Here is a 9,344-nt window from a genome sequence, read left to right as displayed (position 1 = left end):
GGTTGTACATGGGGTGGCGGTAGCTCAGTTAGGAACCGGAGGGTTGCCGGTTCAAGTCTCTGTACGGACCAAAGTACGGAGTATGGATTGGTAGCTGGAGAGACGCCAGTTCTCCTCCTGGGCACGGCCAAAGTGTTCTTGAGCAATGCATTGAACCCCCAATTGCTCGAGGCGCTCCTCACTGACATACAGTATCTCCATTAGTGTGATAGCATGTATAGGTCCTGAGCATGTTTGTAATGCAGGTAATTCTGTACTAACAAAATGAAAATTTTGAATTTCTCCTCATGGGATAAATAAAGGCATTCTTCTTTTTCTAAGGAATACATAGGAAAAATAAGCACCCTCTTCCTTATATTCCTCAGGGTGGGCTTAACAGAGATGAGGTGTGGCATCATTATGTGTGTGAAAAAAATCACGCACACAGCTTTGCACGTGTTGGCTGGCTCACCTTCATCATAGGGGCTTAGGGCTGGGCAATATGGAGAGAATCAGATTTCATGATATGCTTGACCAAATACCTCGATATCAATCTTGCGGCGATATTTTAATGTTGACAACTAATGCTTTGACAAAAAATCCTCACAATTAGATTTAACATAAATAATCTTCAGTAATGTGAATATAATGACTAAGTGGGTCAGGGCAAATAATAGAAGAGCTAGAAAAGTCTGGTAAGTTGAGAAAATGACATCACTTTACTGTAATGCAGCCTTTAAAACCAAGAAAAACAACAACAATTATGTCATATCACAACGCTACGATGTCCAAAATCGAAGAGCCCAGCTCTATAAAGGCTAAACCCAAAATACTCCACAACAGGAGCAGAGGCAGTTTCTTTTTTTCCTTTTTTTTTTGACTAGTCCCGTGACATTATCCCATCCACTTTGTGTCTCCTTTTTCAACTCGGCTGTCTATTTCACCAGTAGAGACTGACCTCTGTTGGCACCTGCTGTGCACTACAACATGTCTGTGTCAGTTTAATGGAAAGAGGAAAATCTGTCTTTTTGACTGTATTGAAAATCATACCTTCAGGGTTTCTAAATACCACCGTATACTTAATTAACTACTAGTTCAACTACTAAATTTAAACATGTATGGAGTGCAATTTCTTTTGAATACAATAAAGGCAGGCCTTAAACTAGAGACAGGTTTTTTCGACATACCTGAGGTCTCATGCGCGGGTTCCAGCGGATGTAGTAGCCAACCCAAAGCTCCAGGTGCCGTAAGCTGACTACAGGGAACAGCACGTGGTTGGAGTAGTTCACATACAAAGGATTGGTAAACTCCTCCAGCTGGCTGTTTATATAAGCCCACAGCGATACTGTCCTCTTGGGAACCTCCTGTAAAATAAAAGGTGTCCTTGTCATGACACTGCATGGGAACCTCCATACTAGTAACAAACTATCTACTCCAGTTTTCCCCAATATTTTACTTCTCATTTAGAAATGCTGAGAGAAACAAAATGCTCTTACTTCCTTTAACCTCTGCTGTTCGCTGTTGCCTAAGAATGTCCCAAACAGGCAGCTGTACAGGTGGTCCAGGATGGTTACCAGGAAGTATTCATTAAACTCAAAGGCCGCGGGAAACTTAAATAAAAAAACAGCCTTATTAGTGTCCTTAAAGCATGTTCTGAAGACCCTTTCCACATGTGGGCACTAGTTATTGCTTACCTGGCGAGTCAACTGCCAGACACAGTCGATGAACTGAATGAAAACAGGTGAGCGGTCTGCGTCTGTGTGGTTCTTATCGCCATGACCAATACGCTTAAAAGAAGAGAAAAGGACCATCAGAGACGCAACTGGAAAGACCATCATCCCACCTCATGCGGTTTCTGAAACGTCAAAAGTGTATGAGAAAATGTGTTTACCAGCTGGAAGCGGTGACCAAAGCTCAGCCACTCTTTCTCAAGCAGCACCTCGAAGCCGCAAATGGTGCGGTAGTAACCGTCGAGCATGAGCATGGCCAGGGAGGTGAGCTGGGCTGTGCGGTCCCAACCGTCACTACAGTGCACCACCACTGACGTTTTCCCAGACTCCACCTTGTCTGCAATCCGCAGTGCTCCTGCCATGATCAGCTAAAACACACACACACACACACACACACACACAGAATTGCTCATCTTCCTTTTTATTATGTGACCTCATTCCTCCTCCAGTTCCAACCTCAGTGATGCATTAGTACCTTGATGTGTTCGAGCCAATGAGTGGACTCCAGATTGGAGAGCCAGTGGGAGTCCTCAACGTTGGGGTAGACCACATCCTTCAGCTTGCGGAGTGACTCTCTCATCACGTGGATATTGTGAATATCTAAGAACACCAGCTCCGCATTTTGATACGCATCCTCACTTTCAAAACCACCGCCTTTCATCTGAAGACAAAAAAAAAAAAAAAAAGTGGAGACAGGGTGGGTGGTAAGATGGTTCATCACTGGCAAGAATACCCTGAGATTCCTTCCCTTATGAAGGTTTTCATTTTTTAGTTGTAGATTTCCCCGGCAAAGAATCATCTAATAACCTTGTTGGCGGCAGCGTTGACACTGGGCCGGGCATCAAAGATGAAGAGTTTATGAGACTGAGCATTAGCATCCATGATCGCCTGGAGGTACTTCTCATCCTCTTTACTGCGCTTCCCGTTTACGCCAACCATGGGCTGACTGCAGCGCGTCACTGTTGCCTGGCTCTCTGGATGGATCCATGACAACACCTACACACAGAGTATAACAGAATATGACCACATACCGTCCAGCAGTCCAACTGAACAGGACAGTTAGATACATGCTGAAGACCAGTCACTCACAGGTATCCTTCCCTTTGCTCGGAAGGCAGCTACTCTCTTGAGCTCTTCGTCTGGTATGTTGACGGGCACCGCCAGAGTTGATGGGTAGGTGTCACAGACCTCGTAGTGATCGTTAACTTTTGTAATCCTCCAGCTTTCATTGGGTATACCCTTTAAAAACACACAAGCAGCAACAAATGTCATACGCTTACTGTAACATTTAGCTAAGCAGTTGAAGCGTGTCGTTTAAATACCTGTCTTTTGTATTCCGAGACAGCGTCATACACCTTCCATCCGTTTTCAGGAAAAACTTGGCCATATTCGAAGGCAAAGATTTGCTGTGGAGAGTGGGGGAGAAGTTCATCCATCAGTAGCCGCTGCAGAGCTACAGCGACATAGACAGTGTGGCTGAGAATCACTCACCAGCCCGTTGGAAACAGGAAACGCAAATTTCACCAGCACTTCGAAAATGGACTTCCTGAGTGTGTCCTCCATTTGTTTGTGTGCAAATCGTAGATTACGTATATCCTGTGGAGAGGCAGAGCAGCAGGTCACGGTCAAACTCAGGAGTCAACAGCTGTATGTATACATTATTTCATAGCAGAAACAGCATGCTATTGTGGACTAATGTGGAGCTTGTTCACAGACTCACACTTTCGTAATGACTATGAGTTATGATTATTATTTACACAGCAGAGATGAGACAAGGTTCCTCCTTGTTGTCTTAGGCTGTGAACTGTATAACTTCCATTTACTGTGTTATCTGGAGGTTCTTGCATCTGTAGCCTGTCAACATCTGAATTGCCATATAAAGCAAGTGTGGCTATTCCAGACCATTCACACATTGTACTCACCTTGCAAACTAGCCCATAGGACACATCACCACGGCTTGATGCACCCCCAATCTTTTCCACACGACTCACCACCCCAAGGGGCAGGTCCAGCACAAATGCCGGCTCCTAGAAACAGCACATTAACAAACACAATCATTCTTTAAAAAATATTAACAGTGCTTTTGGAACATTCACGAAGCATACCCTGTCCATGCATTTGAAGAAAAGTCTGTAGTTGGTAACGGTCACTGTTCCCCTGAGTGCTCCAATGAAAGGACAGAAGTAGGTGACGTCTTGGGCTATAGAACAAAAATTTGAAAAATGATCTTGATTCAGCAAATTACAACAAATATATTACATACTTTAATGTGAAAAAAGCATGTAAGCCAAGAGAGGACCTACCCATGTCCTGCACGGTTTCATTTGGAAGTAATTGGGGCTCTTCTTTGTTGGAATTTCTAATCACCTGCTGTGAACATTATATTAATTAGCCATAATTGTGGAGCAGTCTTTTGAAGCAAACAAATGACATTTGCTAAGGAATGTATTATTATTATTTAAAGAGATGTGTTGGATAGTAGATGCATACCTTGGCAGCAGTTTTGCGCTTAACCTGAAGGGTGCAGAAAAGAGGAGAGTCATACTTCACTCATTATTATTAGTCATTAATGAAGCAGCAGAGGATTGGGAGTGAACTGTGTGCAGGCTACTGACCCTGAGCTCTGGGGAGAGATCTGCAGAGGTGGCCACAGACTCGCAAGACATCCCAGAGGGGGGCTTGGCCTGGGCAGATCGGTCAGATCGAGAGGTGGAAGAACTGGTCAGAGAAAACATGACAAACGGTTAAAAGAAAGTCCAGTAGATGTTTATATCTGTGGGTGAAACCATTCCACTTGTTCCCAAACAGTTATTTAAATAATTAGCCAAATAAAAAACAATAATGAATAAATTGCATTCTTTTATTACTTGATAAATAGCAACTTGGGGGATTTTCAGCCATTAGTCAGACTCGTGGTTAGTAGGCTCTAGGAAATTTCGATAGCCATGTTTTTCAGAGGAGTAATTGCTTGATGGGAAAAGTAACAGACATCTCAGTCAGTCGATATGTAACGTTAGCTACTGTGGGATTTTTAGCTGTTGGTCAGACATGCAAACATATGGCATTACTCTGCACTCTGAAGAGAACTCCTGACGTCCATTTGCTTAAATTCTCACATCTCACAACGTAAATAATTATTCAAGCATTGATTTAAAGGGATAAGAACACACGTAGCCCCTAGTGACAAGAGCCATTAAATGGTGCCCTAATTTACAACATCAATGGTCGTTTCGTGGCAGTGTGTTAACCACGTGACATTGTTTGTGGTTAGACAAGTTAACTTACAACACATGAATATAAAGCCGTGTGTCAGTTTCAAAACTTTTAGCTAGGTTAAAAAGCAAAGTGCAATGGTGGGTTTAGCTACCTGGACAATGAATCAACACTAGGATGTCGGGAAGAGGAGCGCTTCGAGCCCAAACTGTCGATGCTCCCACTCTTCTCCATGTTCTCCTGCTTCAAGTTGTTGGATAATTGGCCGTGTGAACACCGAGTTAGCGATGGAGACCCGTCTATCCAGTGAAGAATGTCTTTAAATCCTCCTTCGAAGTACAGTAAATCCGCACAAACAAAAGGAAGCTGCCATGTTTTCCCAGCAGCCTCCCAATCCCTGCGTTGGTCAGTCACAAGGGAGCGATTGTTGGAGAAGCGCGCCCCCTGCCGGCTGAATGCTGACTGGTCGCATGCTGCGTTCACTGCTCTTGGGAACAGCTGTTACAGACATTTAGTGGGTATTATTTCAAACTGATATATTACCTATGCATTTAAAATGTGGCTAACATATTTTCGAATAATTTTTAGGAAAACATCATACGGTCATATCTTTGCACATTCTCCACGTTTCCTTCCCCCTAAATGTCACATCTATGTAACTTCATTGTTTCAGTTAAATTTATTACACTTGCTGCTAGAATAGTTAAAAAAGACCACATTCACTTCAGTCTAGTTTAATGTTGCTTATTTTTTCTCTAACTCCTAAACATTTCTCCTTTAAATTAAAGGTTTAATGTGAGCATTTAAACATTTGAAATGTCTATCCCAATATTTTAATAATAAAGAGTATCATTTAAGTGAATCATATTGATGTTAGATATCTGGGAATCTTGACCGGAAATGATGGAGGAGACTACACATATGACGAGTCCAATACATTTAGAATAAATGCAGCTTAATTCAATTATTGAACAAGGAAGATAACCGTGCATATACACACACACAGGTGTGCCCCTGAAGTGTCTCTCTGAACATCAGAATAACTCCCCTTTTATACTTGTCTTCTTGTTCTCACACATGTCAGTTTATCTATTTATGGGGTAGTGTTACCTTCAAACCACTCCTTGTTCATAAGACCCTGAACTGTGGGAACGGGTTATTTCAACCTAAGCCTTCTGTGGATGAATAGATGACATACAGTTGAAAACCTACATGCTTAATTTTCCACCTATCAATGTTGGAACATATATTGTATTATTGCATATGTTATGTTGGTAACTACATAAGCACACTGGCTATTACACAATTACATAGACACTGTTTATGGGTAAACAGGAGTATAAGAGAGAAGTTCTTATTCCCCACAAAATTCAACAAAACAATGTGTCCATAGCTTGAGTATGAGGTTTGCTTCAAAACGTTAGGTCAGGTAAACCTAAAAATCAAAACTTACACCTCAGATGACAAAGAAATACAAAATTATGGTATTCTAATTTTGAGGTTATGCAGAATTTTTATTCTATAAAATACGTCTTACAAACATATATTGAACTAAGTTACTGATTTATTTTGTGTCCTCTGTTCAAGTACTTTCATTTCCCAAGTTAGTATTTACATAAATGTACAACACCCATTCTGTTATGTCTATGAAGAGATCATTGTCCATAACGACATCACTTTCCCTTGATTAAATTCCTGCGACAGTCTTTAAGTCTTTGTTTATTGAAATGAATATTGAAAAAAAAAAAATAATACTACAGAGGGACTTAGATGTTGAATCACATTTAACATCTGTAACTCACCAAATCATTTATATACAACATGTTATGTGTTGAATGTACAAATACTAATGCATTTGTATACAGGATCTATTTGAATGCCATCTATCATTCTTGGGGCAGAGGGAGAACTGGAGGGCAAGGACCAAAGAAATGAAATTAAAAAACGAAAAACATAAAAATGAACTAACACAAACTCCTCTACTTTACATATTTCTCCATAAACTTCTTATGAAACTCAGAGCGCAGTGTGTCATTGATAAAGCGTTTCTCCTTCCGTGCTTCGTCCACTCCTTTGGCGCAGTTCTTGAACACAACATCATCATCCCACCTAGAAAGACATTGACAAATTGATTGTTGATAATAAGTCGAAAGAGAAGAAAGCATTTTTCTTCAAATAAACACTTGTGAATCCTAAATGTGTGTGTTTGTGAGATACCTTCTCTTGACTCTGAAGGTACTCTGACTCTGGGTGATCAGCTGCTGCTGTTGTTGCTGTTGCTGCTGCCCTGCCAAATTGATCAATGGATTGCCACTCAAGATATTTTCCATGCGAATCCTCTCCTCCTCTGCCTTCTGCTCCCGCTCCTAGGATGAACAAACAAAGTCATAAAACAAAATTAGGTAACATATGCCTTTCTTATTGTTGCCAATTGTGCTGTCAGCCGGGTTCAAAGACGTCAGTCCAAAACGATACATTACTTTGCGTTCTTGCTCTTCAGCCCTCTCCTTCTTGATCTTCTCCAGTTCTGCCAGAAGAGCTGCAGTGTCGTCGTCATCACTGTCCTCCTCAGAGTCCTCGTCCTCATCATCCTAGAAAACAAGCATCATTGGTGAGGGAGCTTAATGAGTACTAATCACCACCAATTGTCCACTAACAAGCAAGCACTTACATCAGTGAGAGGGTCGTCAGCATCAAGGTTGGCCGCTGGGATCTGATCCAGTCTAGGCCTCTTTGAAGATGATGATGATGACGATGTGGTATGCTCTAGAAAATGAGGGTCAATGCAGTATTTTGAATATTTTTTTCTTATGGGTGTACACTTTTGATAACATAAGGGACTTGGTCCACTAAAAGTTTAATATCTTCAGAAAGACCAACCTCTTGGTCCCCTTTCTCTTGTCTTGTCACGAGCAGCTACACGCTCCCTCTCTTCCAGCTCCCTGCGGAAGTCACGGGCACGCACCTCCTCTGGGGCATCCTGGGTAGGCTGCCTGAGGGCGGGAGAACATTTAATGAAGACAAAAGTGAGCAGGTGCAGTAGAAATGATTCAGTATCATACCAGATGTAAATCAGTGTCTGTCTAACCAGCAACACACTAATTACAATCCAAATGCATTCATGTGTATATACTGACCTGTACTTGATCTTGGTGTGACCCGGAAGATCTCGACTGGAATACTGCTTGGACAGGGCACTCAAGTCACCTCCACCTTCTCCTTTACCCCTCCCTCCTCTCGCCGGCTCAAATGTCGGTCTTGCAGCTGTAGTCATCTTTGATGGGTCTCCTGTAGTAACATATGAAAGGAGGACAAAAATGAACTGAAAACAAAGTCATGTTGATCAGTACAATGCACACCAAGACCTGAGAATAATTAGAGAGTGGCAAAAAGAGGTTGCACCCGCACACAAATATCACGTAGAATTGTCAAACATCTTGTAGGAGTCCCCTCATTTAAATCTAACAACATCTTACCATGTACGGAACCTGTCAACTACCTACAAATCCCCCACTTACAAATTGTCTACAGGGGAAGTTTAAAATCCCTTATAAATTACAGATGATATGTTCGAGTGGTAATGTAGCTAGTTGTGTACAGCATCGACATTTGTGATGCTATCATTACAGTTAAGAGACACTGAGATGATAAGTTAAGCTACTGAACCGACCAATTTCCCAACTGAGGCATGAATGACAACAAACGTTCATGTGTTTGTCAAACATTACCTTGCTAAATGAAAGAAGCACATCCAAAAACAAGCTAAGCAGCACAGTAAATACGTCAGTAAGTGTTTTGTTGATCAGGTTAAATAAACTTGTCTTTGTGAGACAAATGCTCTCTTTATTGACTATAAGCATTTACGCTGTTTGCAAGTTAGCTAGCTAATGATAAAGGAAAGAACACAAGCTAGCCAGTTAGCTAGCCACTAACGTTAACTTGCAGCTAATAAGTTGCTAGCATGCTAACCTGGTCTAAAAACGCTGTTTAGGAAGGAAACAATGCTATTTCCTCTCGCCGGCCAACACAACGTTAAAAGAAAGTTATTTTTATTTACATTAAACAATATTCAAATAAAGGGGATTTTAGAATTTTAATTTTAGAGCAAAAACACTTACTTAGCTGCTACCACACGAATAAAAAGAAGACCCGATACAACAAGTTCCGGTAAAACTTCCGGTGGAACCTGCGTGTGGAAAAGATGCTTTCAAAAATACTCGGAAATTAGAAAACACTCTATCACACAACACAAAAATAATCATAATTTATTGATATATTTGTCTAATTTTAACTCAAAACAAGCGTTGAAAAAGTCTTACTAAACACATGTTCTACAGATTCTACGTGCAGAGATGGGAAGTAACGAAGTACAAATACTTCGTTACTGTACTCAAGTAGATTTTTCTGATATTTTTACTTTAC

The 9,344-nt window shown here is 41.3% G+C and overlaps 2 protein-coding genes across 5 annotated transcripts in view; both read right to left on the bottom strand.

The window, feature by feature from the left end:
• Positions 1–5,351, bottom strand: part of mtmr2 (myotubularin related protein 2) — a 7,437-nt gene extending 2,086 nt beyond the window's left edge. The window contains exons 1-15 of one of the 2 annotated variants that reach the window (XM_034891010.1): positions 5,077–5,351; positions 4,325–4,427; positions 4,200–4,223; positions 4,013–4,079; positions 3,815–3,909; positions 3,632–3,736; positions 3,201–3,305; positions 3,032–3,115; positions 2,799–2,948; positions 2,517–2,705; positions 2,185–2,370; positions 1,871–2,077; positions 1,674–1,766; positions 1,476–1,589; positions 1,167–1,343 (exon numbers count right to left, since the gene is read on the bottom strand). In XM_034891010.1, the coding sequence (XP_034746901.1) occupies positions 1,167–1,343; positions 1,476–1,589; positions 1,674–1,766; positions 1,871–2,077; positions 2,185–2,370; positions 2,517–2,705; positions 2,799–2,948; positions 3,032–3,115; positions 3,201–3,305; positions 3,632–3,736; positions 3,815–3,909; positions 4,013–4,079; positions 4,200–4,223; positions 4,325–4,427; positions 5,077–5,156 (1,779 nt within the window). In that variant the 5' untranslated portion in view covers positions 5,157–5,351. The remainder of the gene's footprint in view (positions 1–1,166; positions 1,344–1,475; positions 1,590–1,673; positions 1,767–1,870; positions 2,078–2,184; positions 2,371–2,516; positions 2,706–2,798; positions 2,949–3,031; positions 3,116–3,200; positions 3,306–3,631; positions 3,737–3,814; positions 3,910–4,012; positions 4,080–4,199; positions 4,224–4,324; positions 4,428–5,076) is intronic. The other variant, XM_034891011.1, reaches the window with a different exon arrangement.
• A 1,279-nt stretch (positions 5,352–6,630) lies between these two features.
• Positions 6,631–9,144, bottom strand: cwc15 (CWC15 spliceosome associated protein homolog). Of its 3 annotated transcripts, none has more exons than XM_034890608.1 (7): positions 9,041–9,144; positions 8,060–8,210; positions 7,803–7,915; positions 7,594–7,688; positions 7,403–7,513; positions 7,140–7,288; positions 6,631–7,031 (listed from the first exon to the last, which is right to left on the bottom strand). In XM_034890608.1, the coding sequence occupies exons 2-7, from the start codon at positions 8,194–8,196 to the stop codon at positions 6,902–6,904; spliced, it is 735 nt and encodes a 244-aa protein (XP_034746499.1). In that variant the 5' UTR covers positions 8,197–8,210; positions 9,041–9,144; the 3' UTR covers positions 6,631–6,901. The 3 variants fall into 3 exon arrangements, with proteins under 3 accessions (XP_034746499.1, XP_034746500.1, XP_034746501.1); XM_034890609.1 differs by having other exon boundaries at positions 9,037–9,136; XM_034890610.1 differs by having other exon boundaries at positions 8,060–8,207; positions 9,041–9,119.
• Between the last annotated feature and the right edge of the window lie 200 nt (positions 9,145–9,344).

The sequence above is a fragment of the Etheostoma cragini genome, chromosome 13, assembly GCF_013103735.1.
Source record: "Etheostoma cragini isolate CJK2018 chromosome 13, CSU_Ecrag_1.0, whole genome shotgun sequence".
In the NCBI taxonomy this organism is placed as follows: Eukaryota; Metazoa; Chordata; class Actinopteri; order Perciformes; family Percidae; genus Etheostoma; species Etheostoma cragini.
Note: the sequence above shows the minus strand (reverse complement) of the source record. Positions and strands in the feature narration are given on the sequence as shown.